The 20393-nt window shown below is 39.9% G+C and overlaps 1 protein-coding gene across 4 annotated transcripts in view; it reads right to left on the bottom strand.

Annotated features, from left to right (window-relative positions):
- LOC109044510 (very long chain fatty acid elongase AAEL008004) overlaps positions 1-20393 on the bottom strand; it is a 73402-nt gene that overhangs the window by 11798 nt on the left and 41211 nt on the right. For 3 of the 4 annotated variants that reach the window (XM_019062271.2, XM_019062272.2, XM_072299594.1), the window contains exons 3-5: positions 7397-7476; positions 4705-4895; positions 1123-1206 (exon numbers count right to left, since the gene is read on the bottom strand). In XM_019062271.2, coding sequence (XP_018917816.2) covers positions 1123-1206; positions 4705-4895; positions 7397-7454 — 333 coding nt within the window. In that variant the 5' untranslated portion in view covers positions 7455-7476. Of the gene's footprint in view, positions 1-1122; positions 1207-4704; positions 4896-7396; positions 7477-19892; positions 20193-20393 lie in introns of those variants that run through there. The other variant, XM_019062273.2, reaches the window with a different exon arrangement.

Genomic DNA, 20393 nt, shown 5'->3' with positions numbered 1-20393 from the left:
AAAGAAGAGGATGAGTAAAAAACCAATATCAGTTGAAGGGTGGTGGCAAGGAATTTTTGCAGGGTTGTAATGTAATTACTCTGGCATAAAATTACCAGAAAAAACCGGAGAGTTTGTCGTAAAGTTTAAAAAGGTATTTCCAATGGGAGAAAATGTTACTCAAAATCCGACAGTTGAGTTGACAGGAATGAATTTAAAAAATGGAAGGGGATGCCTGAAGCTGCGTTCAGCCAATCAGCAAACGCCGTTTTCCCCGCCTGGCTACGTCATTAGAGCCCCCCAAAAATATCATTTCAAATGGGTCCCAGTTTCGGCATTTTCAAAGCAGGTTTCCTTTGCCATTAGGATCAAACAAATCTGAAAAATTCCTGGAAGCCTAGTAAACTCGGTACTTTCGGAAAATGAATTTAAAAAAGTGTAAGCCAATTGGCAAGTTATTATGGCATTATGCCCTAAAAATATTTTACTTAAACTGTTTTAAACTTGTCTCTTATACAATATATTATCTCTCAATATCAACAAAAAAGGGGGACAAGCACTTTTCAACAAGATTATAGTACGTCATTTTCCTTGGAATGAATTTAGAGGGACTTTCTCCGGTTGGTTCATGATGTGGACATGATTAGATTTTAAAACCCTAAAACATGACTGATTTGCATGATTCAACAAGTACATGTTTGCTTCTTCATTAAAATGGTGTATACAAGGAGAGACCGTATGTTAGCTAGTACATTAATGTCATTATTTAGCCAAATACTCTCACTACTGAGGGAAACAGTACATTGGAGCACAATTTAGCTCCCTACAAACTTGCTGTGCCTTCTACCATGCAGCACACTAGCAGAGCAACAGTTAATCGATTTTAGAACTGACTGTACTTATCATCAGCACAGCGTAGCTTTCAGATTTTTTGTTCCGCTTTCAGAGAGGACGTGAAAAACCTCGCTGAGACCTTGTCTTCTTAGGCTGCAACAGCGAGGGAACTTGAGGGTTATCTGGTGAGAAATATTTCTTATGTATACGAAAAAATGAGTGCTATGTAAGACATACATATTTCATATGACACATAAAAATACAGTTCACAAAGAGATAAATACAATATTCATTCAATAAGATACTTACCCTTAAAGTTCGCGGTGAGTCTGAATAGTCAACAGGCTGGCAACGTAAATTATAATCACCTGTGAGCCATCCGCTCGCGGCTAACTGCAAGGCAAAAGGAACTGATTTAGAAGTTGGTGCAAAAAATAGACAAAAAAGAAGTACGATGTTGTACATGTTGATAAATAACTGAAAATAGAAAATGGACAGTGGGGAAAAAGGGGTTAAAAATAATTCTTCTGACTAGGTTCTCATTAATTTAAATGACCTTTAAATGATAAGGAGAAAGTTTTCAAAGCAATTTTTTAAGCGCCATAAAGTTTTGAGGGTGTAAACTTAAGTTTTAATCGCAGGCTCGTATTTTTTACCTAGGATTCAGCTGACATTACGTCCCTGCTAATATTCAAGTTTGCTTGAGTGTCCTCACCTCAAAGACCAAAAAGGAGTCACAAGAGAGGTACTCATTGCTGAACCAAGCAAAAGAACATATACAACAGGTAATATAAACAATTTAACTTCTGAACGATACCTGCAAATAAACTATGCCTAGGACAGTATTAGTAATGTATGTGCACAAGTGAAGTAGTGAAACATTGTTCGGCATTGAAATGGACTTTCAAGTACATTAACTCGTTAACAGCACAAGAGTACAGTGATAATGCGAATGTACATATAATACATTTTTAACAGGCGAATTTCGTAAACACTGAACCAATCTGCCAATTGGGCTCTTCGTGAATCATGCCTCGTACATCGCAAAAAGGAAGAGTATTACATTGTCGCTAAAGTTGGGCAGCTTTTTAGCTTACAATAAGCTAGCTGAAAGATGATCAGAAGCCAGCATTTACAGGATAATTGCCTTATTTAACTAGGGAGCTCTGCTACCTGACCGCTTTGTAGTCCAATGCAATACTCTTATGATTTTATATTAACTAATTTAATTCAACAAGAATTTTCTCAGTTTAAAAATAGCAGGAACTGTTTAAATTTTTATTTAAACGAAATTAGGTCCTTTTTGAAAAATATCTAGGGTAATCAGATTTCATTTTGCGATTAGGACGCGCTATTCTAGTTTTGATTTGTTGATTAAGCTTTCCTGTTGACTCATGAGAATTTCTGTCCGAGAATTATGAATTGAAATTTCTATTCACCAAACAGAAAATTTTTTTCCGTACGTCACAGATTTTCTTTGAAACGAACTCCACAGCTCAAAGAAAGCTCTCAGAGTCGAGGCCGTAGTGGTAGGTATTCTCTTGGAAATTCGATTTTCCATTTTTTTTTCTTGATGAGGGGAAAAATTCGCTACATTTAATTCGCTTCGATTCTCCATTGGTTGCTCAGTTCTGAACATGCTGCAAACTAGACGGACGCTATGCTTGACTCTTTTAAAAAATCCTATGCCACATTAGCACCCTTTCTGGACGAACCTAGTAGCGATGGCTCTTAAAATAAATTCTACAAAAAGTTGTCAAAAAAAAAAAAATTTAAAAAACTTGTACATTTTAAGAGTTTGTAAATTTTAAGTAAAAAAAAACTCTTAAAATGCTCGTTTTAGGAAACCTTTTTGGGGAATTCTTTTAAATAAAAAAAAATAGTGTTATTTTAATTAAAAGAAAACATAAAATTTACGTAAAAATCAACAAACTATATCCTCAATTTTTATGGGCTGCAACTTTCCCTTTTACACTTCTTCTGTTCACCACTTTTTTTCCTCGTTTTTGCCCGCGGGAAGTTTGTAAAAAAAAAATACGTGAATTTTACTTAAAATTTTTCTTCAATTTTATGTAAAAAAAAAACCCAAAAAGGGTTTCCTGATACTTATATTTCAAGAGTTTTTTACGTAATTTTCAAGTGGTTTTGAAGTAAATTTTAAGTTCTCTTAAAATTTACGAGTTTTTTACAACCTTTCTCAACAGCCACTGCTACTAGGGGACGAGAATACGACGCCAGCGACGCGACGGCGTGAGATACCATCGCGTTGATGAATCTTGAATCGCGGGAATGTAATGAGCAGTGGCGTGGCGTGAATAATCGATTATCGATATCTTGTCATTTGAAGCTATGGTAAAGAATCGATTACCAAGGTGTTCGCTGCGAACACCCTGATAATCGATTTTTTTTCATAGGTTTGAGTGGCGTATCAATCGATATATCGCAAAGCACGCCACGCCACTGGTAATGAGACTGACCGCGTGAGTATTTCATGATGCTTGATTTCGGTGGGCGATCTCTCCCGAGACATGACAAATTCTAATTATGTGAATAATCTACGGAGCGTCGCGCAAGCTCGTCTAAAAGAGGGCTCGCGCATTGTGAGTAATATGTCAATCCGTCTTTGTCTCTCCGAGTAATGAGCAGTCGCGTGGCGTGCTTTGCGATACATCGATTGATCTGCCATTTAAACCTATCATGAAGGATCGATAAACAGGGTGTTCGCGACCAACATCTTAATAATCGATTCTTTACCATAGCTCCAAATGGGGAAATATAGATAATCGATCATGCACGCCTCGCCACTGGTAGTGAGAAAATTCAGTTACCTTTATACAGAAAAATCCTGCCTAAGCTGACTTGGACGGTATGATGTTAAGAAGAACTGTGTGCAAATGAAATAAATTAAGAGGCACTGCGTAGGTGCATAGTGCTTTTAAGCATAAATAAGTTCACTTATGCGTCGTATTGACAACCAGCTCGTGATATCACTTCTCAAAATGTACCTGCCTCGCCTTGCCTTTGAACATGACAACATCCGTGAGGCTTTTCAAACATGTTTTATTTGATTATTAGAAATAAATGAACGCAATGGCGCGGCATGAATGATCGACTACCGATATTTCCCCATTTGAGACTACGGTAAAGAATCGATAATTGGAAACGTCCTGTTAATCGATGCTTTTCCAAAGGTTCAAATGGCTAATTAATAAATATATCTCGAAGAACGCCACGTTATCAACTGAACGTGCTTGGGACGGACACGAAAAACGAAAAAAAGGATTCCGTCGTGATGGAAAAAAAAAACTTTGAAGAGGCCTTAAACATTAAAACTAGACAATTAGCACCCTTAACGATGAAACGTTTCCGAGAGCATTTATAAAAGCGTCTATACATTTTTCCTCAATATTTTTTTTTCGGCCACCTTTTTCAGACAACCAGGATTCCCGACGCACAGTGGATCGAGTCAATTATAGAGGTCGGACATGACATTTTCAACTTAAACTGCAAATTTTGATGTCTAAATCGTCACATTTTCAATTTTGAGGGGTGCATCAAGAAGAAAATTGCACGAGGAAACCAATGGAACCAGTTTAGGAACTCTAAAGTTTGTATATAAACGGTGTTATAGGCGTTTAAAGTTTCCAAATTTTGTCCGAGTTCTCCAATTGACTCGATCCACTGTGCGACGTTTCAACGTGATACTTGTTACAAAAGCCAGAATCTCGTCGGGACGATGGGAATTCTGAACTTCACAAAAAGAATTTCACAGAAATTTAGAAAGGGAAATATTCATAGGACGTTTCCAATGATGCTTAGGGAAGTTCTTTTCCGTGTGTTTGAACAAATGCACAAATAAAATAACAGAATAGTAAAAAAAAAATCTCTTACCTCGTAAAAGAGCCATGAACTAAAAACAACTTGAAATAAATTGTAGGCAATGAGAAGCTTGCGTAATTGCATAGGTTTTCTGTTGGCCATTAACCGAGGTCCGAGAACTTTGACCAAATAAACATAGGAAATACAAACTAGAAAAGTAGGAACTGGGCTGCTCATCAAGAACCAATTACTTGTCCTAGGATCTGAAATACGAGCCAAAGAAACAAAATTAAACATGATTGCATACGTACGAGGAACGTATCATTACATAATTAGTTTAGTGCCGTTCGCAGTAAAAGAAAAGCCGCTCTGTGTTTGGTAAGACAATTAATTTTACGGCGAGTAATACAACACCCACACTGGAAAAAAGAAACACATTGGATCTAGAGTCCAGACTCTTGAAAACACTGACAAGAAAAAATACTTTTGATTCAATCGGATTTTTGCTTGAATCAAAACGACAAAATAGGCTTAAAAAAAAAGAAATTAAATTAAGCGGCTTAAATTAAGAGGCTTGGTTCTTGATTTAAGCTAGATTCTGATTGAATCAAGAGTACTTTTTCTTGTCGATGTTTTTAAGAGACTGCGGACTCTAGATCCAATGTGTTTCTTTTTCCAGTGTAGAGCGAAAATGAGCGAGACAGGATCTACATATGTGATGTCAACGGAAATACTGCAGGCTCGCATTTCTTCGGGACGCCAACGTTTATTAAAACAATCAAAGCATTATTCGGAAAATTGAAAATGTCGCGATGATAATCTGTAATATTTTCTTCGTTTGCCATATTAGGCAGGGCTGCACTTGAGTTACGGTGTGTGAGAAGCAGGCGAAGCTCTCTTAGTTAGTGTCCAATGCGGCAAACACCATAAACATTTGATTTTAACTCCTGGATGCAACAATTCGGGCTCCATGGATGTCCGAATGGCATACGCACGGACTTGAAGGCGTTTTGAGTTTCCAGGCCCTCACCACTTCACCCGCAGCGCGGCGGGCAAAATGGAGGAGCGCCTTCAATTCTTCGTTTATACTACAAAGATATCTCCTACGCACGAACAGTTGAATACGGGCGTAGGATGTGCGTGTGAGCCTTTCTGAGGGGTTGGACATAAAATCTTCGACTAAAACTCCAAGTGATGTTAATTTCTTCACATTATGAATTGTATGGGGTGCTACTTGCAGTAAATTTTACGAGAAAATCAACGAAACTACTTCTGAAACCGCTACGCTCCGTATTAACATCGATATGAGCTTTTAATGTTTCCACACTTTGTCTGACTCCTCTCATTGACTCGCGCCGCTGGAATGTCTCAAGTTAAAACGCCTTTACTCCCGCGCGTATGCAACACGGACATCCATGGAGCCCGAATAGTTGCATCAAGGTTTTACAGAGAAATTTGTTTGGTATCCGTTGCATGCGACATTAACTGAAACTTGCGGATTGTTTTTCTTACACCTTAACTTGATTCCGGCGTTGCCTGTGGTGCCGATGAAGTAAACCATTCCGGATTTTTAACGCGACATTGTCAATTTTCCGAGAAATGCATTATTTGAATGTATTAGAACGTGGGCAGCCCTCGCGATTGCAAAAAAATATAGTTATTTGAGCACGACATGTAGAGTTTTCTTTAACCTAATTTAACGAGTCGTACTTTGCTTGGATTTTTTTGTTGAAAAACTATTTTTGACATTCAAAACCACAATGTGCGAAGAACAATCCTGATGAATCGCACAGAATTTGGAACAAGAACTATTACCATTCGTCTTTCGAAAACATGAAATACGACAGGAAATCTGTAACACCACAAGCCTCCAGCCACAAGCCTACAAGTATACAATTATATGATTTTATGGGTGCAATTGCGAAACAATAGGTAGCACAATATAGTCTCGGAAAGATACTAGTGAAAAGTCTTTGTGAAAAGTTTATCAGGACTGCCACAGAATTTAGAAAATGAAATTCCCTGACATTTCCCTGATTTCCCTGACACATTTTGGTGAAATTCCCTGACACTGAAAGGTATGCCAGATGTAAAAAGACATAATTAGAAATAATTTTTATGCGAAATTTGTCGTTCGAAATGTTAAACCCATTCTCAAAGGCAAATAAAGGAGACTTGATGATTTTTCCCTGGCATTTTCGTCATTTTCCTTGACATTTCCAGGGTTTCCCTGATTTTTTAAAATTCCCTGACAATTCCTAGTTTTCCCGGCATTCCCTGATTGTGGCAACCCTGGTATATTATGGTCTGCTTTTTCCCCCTTAAAATTTGGGCTGCGTCTAGTTTTATTTTATATAAAAATAAATAATAATAAACCAACTCTATTGCTTGATATGTTTAGAATACATTATTCACAGTAAGAGGGAAAATCAGGGGAGTTTTCAAGAAATGACGATGATTTCTTTTCCATTTAAAAAAAAATAGTGAGACGAGTGGTTTGCAACGTTGCAAACCGGAATGCGCGTTCCTGCAGTTTTAGCGGAGACTGATCTTGACGTCACAACATACAAAATGACACACAATTAAGTTGATGAAAATAAGGATCCTTTCGATTTCAAGATCTTATAAATGAAAAATTGACTCTCATCGGGAAAATTTACACTTGTTCTCTCTCATTGTTTATTTCAATCATCTCTGTTATCAGATCTATTTAAAATTCGGTACACCTATGGACCTGATTTAGTAATCTTATGTTTGAACTCACCGCCATATTTATTAAACACTTCATGGAAGTCATCTATATATTTGAGAAGTATCGCCATTTTTGTTGAGTGTCACACAATCCTGCAACAGAAATAAAAAAGAAAAATTAGGAGGAATGTTTGGCGAACAAAAATCGGTTCACATGAAACAACAGTTTTCTTCCAGCCAGGTAACCCAAGTTTTTGGTAAAAAAAAACCGAATTCCGGTTTTCATTGGCCATACTCACATAGATCACTTTTGCAATCTTTACCATAGTTGGGTTCTTACGACCGAGAACTTTGGCCTGGAAATTTCATTGACTTTTACAGAAGAAAATAATAGTTGATACAGAGTGCTCTTTTGGTCACCTCTTGTAAAATCCCTGGTACTTACTTGCAATCTGGAAGGACGCTATGGATTCAATCGATAAAAACGAGAATCGATCGACGTGAACCAAAGCGACACAAATTCGATCGAAAAAAGTTTCGAAAACCGGTGTCGAGGTCGCTTCGATCGACAAAACCCGATTGAAAAAAGAAGTGAACCGATCGAGTGATTCGATCGACATAATTCGATCGACTCACGGTTTTTTCGATCGTGACACAAACTCTTCGATCGACTCACGGTTGTCGATCGGTTCACGTGGATGAATTCACGTTATTATTTTTCGATGGATTCATGTGGATCGAATCCATAGCCTCAATCTGAAATACTCGAGTATTTAACAACACTGGTTCTCGCGCGTGGGTTCAGAGACGGGAAACTTCTTATCCGCCTTTGACGGTTTGGACGACAGGCTGGGAAACTAGTTTTAGAATAAGCCTAGATTATAAGTATAGAAATTGCATTTTTACAGGAAGAAATATGCTTCCCGTCGCGAAGGTCGGAGGACCGAGCCAGACTTCATCCACGAGCGATATTATCTTGAAGCCCCTTTACACAGTGGATAGGAGCAGGGTTGCCACAGAATTTAGAGAATGAAATTCCCTGATTTCCCTGACAATTGAAGATGTGACGGATGGTTCAGAAGGCATAATTGAAAAAAGTTTTCAGGCCAAATTTGTCGTTATAGATCTCAAACCCATTCTAGAAAGCAAATAAAGGTAATTTAACAAATGTTCCCTGACATTTTCGTCATTTTCCTGACATTTCTCGGTTTTTCCTGACTTAATAAAATTCCCCGACATTTCCCGGTTTTCCCTGACTGTGGCAACCCTGTAGGAGCCCTTGGAATTTCCACAATATGGATCTAGTGCGGGGGCGGGGGAAAATCCTAAGAAATCAGTGGAGTGGCGTGAATGATCGACTATCGATATTTCCCCATTTGAATCCGTGGTAAAGAATCGGTTATTAAGGTGTTCGTTGCGAATACCCTGTTTATCGATCCTTTTCGATAGATTCTTTTTTTTTTCTCTCTCTCCTTCAAGTAGCCCACAAGGGCTAATCCTGCGCTTCAGTCCCGCCCCCCCCCTCTCCGTCCCTAACAACCAAGACAAAACAATCGACCAAGACAAATCAATCGATATATCGCAAAGCACGCCACGCCACTGTATGCATCTTGAGCCCCACAACAAGGAAGTCGGGCGTCTATCGCTCTATCGTAGTTTACATCGCGACTCTACTTCCGAGTGACTGACCTGGGTCAATCGACCTTGGTTGAGTCGTTTCACATGGAAATTCATGCAAGAGCTACACTGAACTTGGAAATAAAAATGATCCAATATTAAAGACAACACTCGACGGAATTTCTGCCGTGCTAGGAAGAACGCCGTATGAGCCTTCAGGCGTTGCCAAATTTTCTTAGATAAAACACAAATTTCTCAGTAAACTTATTGATATTTTCCTCCCAATTTTTTAGACGATTTTGTTCGCAATTTCGGCTGAAGTTCCTAAAAATTTAAAGGAAAAATATTCATGGCTTTCCTCAAAAATAAACATTTTATCGAGGGAAATTTGGCAACTCTCGAGTGTTCATACGGCGTTCTTCCTTAGCACGGCAGCATAGCCTACTAGTTAAGAGGTACATTATGAGAGGAAGTCTGGTGCCTTGCAAACAAACAGAGATGCGCGCTTTTCTGCCGTGAGTGCCGTGCTAAGGAAATACGCCGTATGAGCCTTCAGACATTGCCAAATTTCCTTTAATAAAGCATGAATTTTCGGGAAAAGTTGAGAACGTTTTTCCTCCAAATTTTCGGACAATTTTGTTCGCAATTTTACCTAAATTTCCTGAAAATTCCAAGGAAAAATATCCATAGCTTTCTTCAAATATTAACATTTTATCGAAGGAAATTTGGCAACTCTCGAATGTTCATACGGCATTCTTCCTTAGCAAGGCAGTCTTATAGTCTCACCGTCGCGCGTCGGTGCGCTCTTCAGTGTTCTTAAAATGACCTCGATGAATCTATGATTCATATTTGAGAGATTGAAAAACAGTTCACTCTTGGAAGAGAACTTCCTGATGGATAGTTTACGGGTTCTCCCTTTCTCTATCCACGATCAGACAGTGGCAGTTTTGCAAGTTGGCGAAACTATTTTTTACTCCATTTAAATCAATTAAAATTATCGATATTAGGTCACCAAGAATCGATTGTTTTGCATACATTTAAATGAAGGAAAGGCAGAATTGCCAACTTTCAAGAATCGCGACTGTGGTCAAGAGAAGGAGGGTACAAAAGACTCCCTCCTCCAAACATTCGTTTATAGCGGTGGATATTTTGTAACTTGGTCGTTCTACGTCAGATAGCAGAAGTTTCTAATTTATTTTTAATTGAATATGACGCGATCTAACGTTCAGATAAATAAGATAAACTGATGCTGAGATGACAGGGCGATACTATCTGAGGTTTGTCTACAAAGCTGCCATGCTAAGGAAAAACGCCGTATGAACCTTCAGGCGTTGCCAAATTTCATTAGAGAACACGCGAATTTCCTAGTGAACTTATGAATATTTTCCTCCCAATTTTTCAGATTGTTTTGTTCGCAAATTCACCTCAAGATTCTGAAAATTTAAAGGAAAAATATTCACAACTTTTCTCAAAAATAAACATTTTATCGAAGGAAATCTGGCAACTTTCGAATGTTCATACGGCGTTTTTCCTTAGCACGGCAGAGTGAAAGTGCGCGAATACGGAGATAACCAAAAATTTTAGTATGAACATTCGAGAGTTGCCAAATTTCCTTCCATTAATTTTTGTGGAAAGTTATGAATATTTTTCCTTGAAATTTTCAGGAACTGTAGGTGAAATTGCGAACAACATTATCTGAAAAATTGGAGGAAAAATATTTAAAATTTACCAGGAAATTCGCGGTTTATCGAAGAAAATTCGGCAACGCCTGAATGTTCATACGGCGTTTTTCCTTAGCACGGCAGTACTGTATTTGCTAAGTTTTCATGATGAAATTGACTTAAACTCCATGAGAAATGCTTTAAAATTATACGAACATTTTCTGGGGGAAGTCCCTCGGATCCCCTTCGAATTGTCTGGATCCGCCTATGGTTCTAGACACGTGTTATAGAGGGAAAAAATTTTAACCCTCTTTTCCTGGGTTCAAAATTGATGGAATTTGGTTCGTTTCTGTTAAACTCCGTCAGGATGAAATACAATTTTATTATGACGTCCAAGTACTCGAATAAATCTACAAATAGCTGAAACCTCCGCGGAACTCCCGTCTGCGTCACGACTGGGGGGGGATTTTAGAATTAGCCATATTTGACTGGACCCGAGGCATGAATAGACATCATCTACGCGTCGTCGGCGGCGCACAGTGGATCGAGTCAATGAGAGAGGCCGGACATGAAATTTTTGACTTAAACTGCTAATTTTAATGTTTATTTCGTCACGTTTTAAATTTCAATGGTTGCTTTTCGAGGAAAGTTTCACGAGGAAACCAATGGAAACACTTTTAGAACCTCAAAGTTGTGTATAAACGGAGTTATGAGCGTTTAAATTTTCCAACTTTTGTTCGAAATCTCCTGTTGACTCGATCCACTGTGCATCGTCGATACGATAACGAGGAAAAAAATCCAATTCCTCGTAGACACCGTCTCGCAGTGGATCGAGTCAACAGGAGAGGTCGGATGAAATTTGGAAACTTTAAAAGCTAATAACTCCGTTTAAACAAAATTTTAAGGTTCTAAAAGTGGGTCTATTGGTTTCCTCGTGAAGTATTCTTCTGTAAGCGCCCCTTATTAAAAAATTCAAAATGTGACGAAATTAACATAAAAACACCTTCCTTATGGGAAATCCCCCCCAGTCAAACGCGATGCCGCTTGGATATGTTGCTCAGCTCGTCATTCTGATCAAAAGCTCTAATGGGCCCAAAGAGATCCCATGTGCGGTTTTCGAGATATTCGCTGTTTTATGTGCGTAAACGGAGGTTTCGCGCGCTCCCGCCGGAAGCCATACCAGTGTGCGGCGCCGCTCGTGCCCTTCCCTTCCAGTCCTCTCCGACCCCTCTCCGCTGCCCCGCCACCCATACCTTGGCTCCTCAACCGCTCCAACTCCGACGCTCACGAGGCTGCGCCCATTATTACCGGACCGCGCCCGCACGCCGTCTTCTTACGCGGCCTCTCCTTCGGCCATGTCGCCTCTTTTTCTCATCGACCCTTCCTGCAAGTCTTGAAAAACCTTTAAGAAGTCCATTTTTACTAAACATGATGATGCCAATGTCACAAATAATACAAAGAGAGAGAAAAGGAAAGAGAGGAAAAACAAATGATAATCCATGCGAAAGTATATGGAGAAGAGTCGGAATGCCTAAGAGATCGCTAAATGAAACAAGCTTTTTTTTATTTTTTCCCCCTTTTCCTTTCTTTTTTTCTTCATTTTTCTCACTCGGAAGCAGTGACAGTAACTTCTGTTGGAAGATGATGTTGAGGTTTTTTTTTTTTTTTTTTTTTTTTTTTTTTTTTTTTTTATCACGTGGAGGAGGTTGAGGGGAATCAGTCGGCTGACGATGCCCATGTAGAAACTAAGTTTGACTTAGTCTTGACTTAGTCGAACCGCACCAATGGAGGAGGAGAGAGGGATCATTACTAACTGAACTCAAGGAAGAGAGATGTCCATTCAGGCGTAAATGGTCACATTTTAAGTCGCTCTTACTTGCAGCACCACCTTATCAGCCATCTTATTATCTGCTGATTGTATCCTCTAATCAGATGATCACTGGTCGACAGACAGATCGGTCAAGAATGTCAGCTTTCAGGGAACTTTAATCATTGATGTCAGATGATCGTGCCAAATACGGCATTTTCTCTTTGATGCTTTTAAAATTGAATTTTAGCAATTTAGAATGAAATGTGGAAACTATGATCAAATCATTTGATAAGCCAAGCAACTGCCTCCTTTTCTGTTGTCGTACGTTCAGAATTAATCAGAATCAATATCATTTCCAAGTGCTTCGCCTGACGCCTGTGAGCTACCCCTACGGGCGCCTGCGTATATTCTCCTTCTGGGGCTTGGGAATCTTGGCTGGGGGATTCCTGACGATTAGGATTCACTAACTACTAACTGACGTACAAACTTACCGAAAATGATCACTAGGCAGGCCAAAAAAAGTCGAAGCTAAGGCACACTTGGCCTCAAATTGGGCATCGTCAGCCGACTGATTCCCCTCAACCTCCTCCACGTGATAAAAAAAAAAAAAAAAAAAAAAAAAAAAAAAAAAAAACCTCAACATCATCTTCCAACAGAAGTTACTGTCACTGCTTCCGAGTGAGAAAAATGAAGAAAAAAAGAAAGGAAAAGGGGGGAAAAATAAAAAAAAGCTTGTTTCATTTAGCGATCTCTTAGGCATTCCGACTCTTCTCCATATACTTTCGCATGGATTATCATTTGTTTTTCCTCTCTTTCCTTTTCTCTCTCTTTGTATTATTTGTGACATTGGCATCATCATGTTTAGTAAAAATGGACTTCTTAAAGGTTTTTCAAGACTTGCAGGAAGGGTCGATGAGAAAAAGAGGCGACATGGCCGAAGGAGAGGCCGCGTAAGAAGACGGCGTGCGGGCGCGGTCCGGTAATAATGGGCGCAGCCTCGTGAGCGTCGGAGTTGGAGCGGTTGAGGAGCCAAGGTATGGGTGGCGGGGCAGCGGAGAGGGGTCGGAGAGGACTGGAAGGGAAGGGCACGAGCGGCGCCGCACACTGGTATGGCTTCCGGCGGGAGCGCGCGAAACCTCCGTTTACGCACATAAAACAGCGAATATCTCGAAAACCGCACATGGGATCTCTTTGGGCCCATTAGAGCTTTTGATCAGAATGACGAGCTGAGCAACATATCCAAGCGGCATCGCGTTTGACTGGGGGGGATTTCCCATAAGGAAGGTTTTACAGTTTCAGTCGAAAATGCCATGTCCGATCTCTCTAATCAACTCGATCCACTGTGCGTTCGTTCAGAGGCGACCTAGGAAAAGTTGATGTCGTTAACGCGGAACCGTATGAGGTACGCGGTGCGAGAAAACGGATTAGAGACGCGTCGTTGACATCTGAGACGCCACAGATCCCACGACCGCGTGGTGATGTAATACAAATTCCCGGGGAAAAAGGATGAAAACAATTTGATAAATCAATTGTTAGCAAATGCCTTCTTTCTCACTCGTGAAATAAAATTCATACCCGGATTAGACTTTGTGCCGTCCTGAGGCGGCTGGAATTACCCCCCCCCCCCCCCCCCGGGGGGGGCACGGTGGACCGAGTGGATGGGAGAGGTCGGACAAAATTTGGAAACTTTAAACGCTCATAACTCCGTTTATACAAGATTTTGAAGTTCTAAAAGTGGTTCTATTGGTTTCTGTGTGACATTTTTTTCAAGAGGCACCCCTTAAAGTTTAAAATATGACGAAATTAACATAAAAATTTGTCAGTTGAAGTAAAAAATTTCATGTCCGGTCTTTCAAATGAATTCGATACACTGTGGGGCGGGGGGGGGGGGGGGGGGTGCATGAAGATCTGAAGAATTAAAATCGACCAATCGAAAAAGGTCGCCTACCGCGAATATTGATGACTCAGAAAAAAAACGATGACCCTTCAGAGCAAGGTTGACTCATTTTTCGTCAAAACGTTGTTTCCCTCACGAAAGGACGTAACTAAACTTCAAAGTTGCCGAATTTCCCCTCACAGATTACATTTTCATCAGGAGGATCTTGAACAATTCCAACTGAAAATTTCACTGATTCTTCTCCTGGTCCCGTGTGAAATTTAGAAAAATTCTAGACAAAAATTTCATGCGTACATTCTTGTGAAAAATCGAATTGTTAAGGTCGATTTTGCAACCTTGGAATTGAGTTACGTTCCTTCGTCCGGGAGACGACGAAATTACCCGCGAAAAAACCCCGAAAAGTTAGCTCGGAAAGGAACCGGCACGGCGGGAACTCAGCGGCGCGCGGCAAGGGTCTTGATCTTGACTTGCGGAGAACCATGTACCACCGGAGACTTAAACGCAGGAGTAGGAAAGAAAGCGATACTCGTTCCACGCTGGAGGCCTGCAATGCCGTGCTAGGGAAGAACACTGAATGAGCCTTCAGGCGTTGCCAAATTTCATCTGGCAAATCACTAATTTTCTGGACAATTTTTGAATATTTTTCTGCCAACTTCTGTGATAATTTTGTTCGTAATTCGATCTGAAGTGTCTGACAATTTCGAGGAAAAATATTCATAATTTTCCGGAAAAATAAATATTTTATCCAAGGAAGCTTGACAACTCTCGAATGTTCATACATCATTCTTCCTTGGCACGGCAGTGCACCTTTCGCATCCAGCGGGTCGATTTTTGCAATTTTATGTCAGACATCGAAATGCGGTATGGTATAGAATGCAGAACTTTGTCTCATTCACTGGAAAAAAAAACCACATTGGATCTAGAGTCCTGCAGACTCTTGAAAACATTGACAAGAAAAAATAATCTTGATTTAATCAGATTTTTGCTTAAATCAAAAGGAAATCCGCTCAAATTAAGAAGCTTGGTTCTTGATTTAAGCAAAAATCCGATTGAATCAAGAGTATTTTTTCTTGTCGATGTTTTTAAGAGTCTGGACTCTAGATCAAATGTGTTTTTTTTCCCAGTGTTTTTTCGCGCCGAAATAAACTTACAAATAATTCCCCGAGCATTTTCGACAATAACCGTGTTAAACACATTTTAAACCCACGTGAGGGATCCGTTTCATTGCCGGTAGTAGTAAATTTCGTAGAATTTTTATTTTCCGATCGATATTGAGAATTTGCCGATAACTGTTCTTACTAGCTTATTTAGAAGGGTGTTTCAGATAAAACAGGCCAATTTGAAAATCTCAGGACTGCTTTTGAGTTTCAAAAAACGTTAAAACAAACGTTTTCTCTTATTTTTGGGAGACACTTTCAAGCCTATTTTCATTTGGGCACCCAGTGCCTTCCCAGAGGAGCACCCGTGAGGGCGTCTACCTGTAAATCAAAGTTTTTAAGTGGCTCCATTTTACTAAAACACCCTCTAAAATGTATATCGACGGTGAAACTACCAAACCGCGTATCTCGGTTTGCGACGTCGCAGACTTCCTGTCATACATTATTTTTTAAATGAAAAACTACTTAACGTCTAGTCTTGAAAATTTCTGTGATTTTTCCTCTTTGTGCGGAGAAAATTCTGTGAAAATTTCAAGGAATGATATTAATTTGGTCGACTTCAAAAAAATAAAATGCGAGCGTAGATTTTTAAACACCGCAAACGAGATACGTGGTTTGGTAGTTTCACCGTCGATATTTAAAAATCTGGACCTCAAATCTGCCGAAGAACTCTTCAACCCCCCCCCCCCCCCTTTGCCACTCCTACCAGGAGATCCAATCTGAGAATGAGGCCGGATATTCATTGCATAGAAACAACCCACTTTTTTACCAGCTTTGAGATACGTATTTCCTCAGCCATAGCGCGCTCATGACACTTTGTCAATGGTCTTTGATAGATCCAAAAAATATCAGGGGTGAAAAAATTTGAACGGGTGTATTATAATGAATAGGATCGATCATTCTGGAATATTTTAAATCATGGAAGAAAAAAGAGCGGTTTCTATCATCTAGTCGAGACTGACTGAAGAGCAAAAAATTATATGTTCTGTTTCAACACGCAGTTTCTACATCCAAGTTCGACGGAGATGACGCCTTTTAAAAAATACAGATGACATCAAACACAGCGATCTGTTGACCTTCTGATGACATCGGAAGGCATAGAGGGATAGTTCGCGTGCCTCATCGAGGAGACGCCATGGTGAAAGAAGTCACAGCAAGTGCTAGAGATAAAAACTTCTTTTTTTTCAAAGACAGCATTCCTCCGTTAAACTGATTTTTACTTCTTCGTCGCAAAACCATCAAAGCCGACGACAAAAATACGCCTCCGACTATGAACGAGACAAAACACAGAAAATGGGAAACCAAGAATAAATTCAAACAGAGTGCCTGGGAGGTTTCGGGGTCATTTCAACCCCCTCCTCGATCGGGAAACAAAAAATATAAAAAATAAAAAATCTGAATTTTCGGCCTTTGAGCCCGGAACGGACGGTATGTCTATATAGCCCGTCATTGCGGCTCCCACGGCCGGAGTTTTTTTTTCAGTGCTCCTGGTCAAGGAGGGGGTTGAAACCACCACAAAACGTCCCAGGCATTCTGTTTGTTATAAGCGTTGGTTTCCCATTTTCTTGTGGAATCATTCGGTTAGATTGAATTATAATAGGAGAAATTTTGAAAAAATCTTAGTTTATAAAATTTGAGCGTTACTATTCTGTTCGATCACATAAAAGCTCTGTTGCTATAAGCCGAGTTGCCAGAGAATTCAGAAAATTGAGCATACTTCTAATTTCCTTGAAAATATGTGGTAAAATTACGCGACATTTGACAACGTGTACGATGGCTAAAAGATGCTATTTCCAAACCCTCGCACGAGAGGAGAGCCATGTGAGGACAGTTCGACTTCATGCACCGATCGCCATGCTGCCGTGCTAAGGAAGAACGTCGTATGAACATTCGAGAGTTGCCGAATTTCCTTTGATAACATGTTCATTTTTGAGGAAAGTTATAAATATTTTTCCTTTAAATTTTCAGAATCTATAGGTAAAACTGTGAACTAAATTATGTGAAAAATTGGGAGGGAAATATTCATAGATTTACTAGGAAATTCGCGTTTTATGAAAGGAGATTTGGCAACGCCTGAGGGTTCATACGGCGTTTTTCCTTGGCACGGCAGCACGGTCGAGACGAGACCGCAGCGGCCCGATTATTTAAATTTATAGACAAGGCGATAGACAAAAAAGGATCCGAGCGATCCTATGGGTCGAGACGGTTGGTTCTTCTAGACCAAGAGGGAAAATGATGATTAATTTTTTGCAAAAATGTACTCATTTAAGTGGAAGAAGGCTCATTTATGAAGATTCTTTGCCAGCTTGGTTTGATAGTGGAATCTGATGATGGGAGTGACATTTTTCGTTTCCAAAAGTTTTCTGCTCTTTCGGGCCCTGATAGCTCCTTATGCGATAAGTCCGTGCTTCACCTGTATAAGTACTCTAAATTTCAATAATTGGCTCGGGGGACGGCTGACCTTCGGGGGAGTTGGTGGCGAAAAAAGAAAGGAAAAGTAGAAAAAAGAAAACGGCCGAGGAATAAAATGATTCATTATTCAGGTTTTCCACGGCGACTCGATCAAGGACAAGGTTAAATTAGATTCGGTTTCTCAAGTGTTACGGATCGCCACGCGCCCGGCCGCGATGCTTGAATTTAAAGTTGGGAGGAAGAAATTATCAAAAGGGCGTGCCGACTCCCGGCGAGAACTCTAGGTACCATCACCATCAATACCGCTAAGGACGGAATCTCCATGAATGTTTCCAATGATCAAAAATAGAAATTCCAAATTTCAATAAATTAGAATGCGCCTCCGTTAAATGCCGCCATTTTTCCGGGAATCCGGCATCACCCGCGCTGTCTCCCACCCCCCTAGCCTTTTACAAAAATCCTCGTTTTCCTCACGAAGGAACGTATCTCCATGCCAACGTTGCAAAATCAACTCCAATATTTTAAATTTTTACCGGAGTATACTTGTGCGATTTTTCTTTAAAATTTTCTGATTTTTGCATGGGATCAGAAGAAAAATGAGTGAAATTTTCAATTAGAAATGTCCAGAATTCTCCTGTTTAAAGAGCAATTTGCGAAGGGAAAATCGGCGGCATTGGAATGGCGTTACGATCTTTCATGATGGAAACTACGAAATTTGGGAGAAGAAGAGGGGAAAAAGGTGACGAAATGAATTTTTTTGTAGATACCAAAGAATTCTATCAGTAGCCGGCCATTTCAAAAAACAAATGACAAGTAGTCTTCGATTTCAAAATTCCCTAACTTTTCGCGCATTTTTAACATTAAAATTCTCAGAATTTTTATTGTTTTCTTTTGTAAAATTTCTTCGTAAATTGTTTTCAGGAAAATTTTTCAGCGCGAGGTTTCTCGAAATTCAATAGATGAAAGATTTTAGCTGTAAGAAAACATGTGAGGGATCCACAGCTACTAAAATCCAACATCTTTTTAGGGTTAGGCAAAATTTCCTGACTTTCCCGAGTTTTTCCTGATTTTTCAAAAACTTGCATGAGGTTCAGACCTCTACTGGAATCGACCAATTGGAAATGTTTAAAAAGATACGATTGCATGTATACCTTTTTCAAATTGTTTTTCAGGGGGTATAGAGAGCTGGTGCCAAATACTAGTCATTGGTTCAAAAACAAGATATTGGGACGATTTAAATGATAAATCGATAAATAATCAAATAATATTTAAGGATAACACACTATTTAAGATCGATAGGGGTTCGTATGCCGGTACAACATACATTAGTTTGCGCTGCTGCCCTGAGTGTAAGATCTTCAACAAATTACCTATATAAAAAGCTCATCTATACCTTACTAAGTGACGGGGATTTATTCTTCTTATCTACCTAAAATAGATAAAGAACCAACTTGACGGATGAAAACAGATTTTGGACAAATAATACCTGTCCCCAGGATATAAAGTTTTAAGTGATGTTGGTAACGCTCAACAAGACGCGAAACTAAAATTTTCAATTGTTTATCTTTTTTTTCTTTCTTTCTTTCATTTCGTGATTTTTCAAGGTAAAAAAATCCATTTGGCGTGCAAACAGCTGCTCAGTCAACATATGTTCCTTCCGAAAAACAGGGCTGTCACAGAATTTAGAAAATGAAACTCTCTGACATTCCCTAATTTCCCTGACACATTTTGGTGAAATTCCCTGACGATTGAAGATACGCCATATGGTAAAAGACATTATTAAGAATAGTTTTCAGACAAAACGTGTTGTGCGAAACGCCAAACCCGTTCCAGACAGCAAATTTTCTCGACAATTTTCCCTGACATTTTCAGGTTTTCCTTCATATTTCCAGGTTTTCCCTGACATTTCCCGGTATTCCCTGACTGTGGCAACCCTGCAAATTGGATGGTAAAATCTGTGCGAGGATGCGGCCAGTTCCCAGTTGTGAGTAGATAATTTTAGCAAGAAAATTTACCTCTAATAGAGAGCACTTTCAATATCGGTACACTGTCACTCCATAAAGATGCAGAAATGCGATAGGGTATCTGCGAGGGTCTCTCGGGAAGAGCGAAAAGACGCGGAAAATGAGTTATAAAAATCGAACGATGCAGCACACACGAAATTCACAGATGAAAGACAGAAACACACGGCGAGACGGGAGTGAGGAGGGGTTGGGTCTCCGCTTCCATAAGACAATCTCAGAGAAATTAAGACAAATTCAGAAAAATGAAGACAAGGGCGCGTTCGGCTACTGGGGGTCGGGTCCCGCTCCGGGAAAGCTTGACGCGGAGAGGCACTTGGAACTGACCTGGGATTTTCTTGTCCGTCGCCAGCGTCCGAGCCGTTTCGCCGATCGGGTCCTCCTACCCCGCGAGTATCGAAAAGTTTTTTGCCGTTCGCCTTCAACTTGAAACGGGTTCCGTCGCACGGTGCCGCGAGCCCGCTCGTTTCTCGGCCAGCGGCGTGGCGTGCTCTG

Source organism: Bemisia tabaci, chromosome 4, assembly GCF_918797505.1.
Source record: "Bemisia tabaci chromosome 4, PGI_BMITA_v3".
NCBI classification, from domain to species: Eukaryota; Metazoa; Arthropoda; class Insecta; order Hemiptera; family Aleyrodidae; genus Bemisia; species Bemisia tabaci.
Note: the sequence above shows the minus strand (reverse complement) of the source record. Positions and strands in the feature narration are given on the sequence as shown.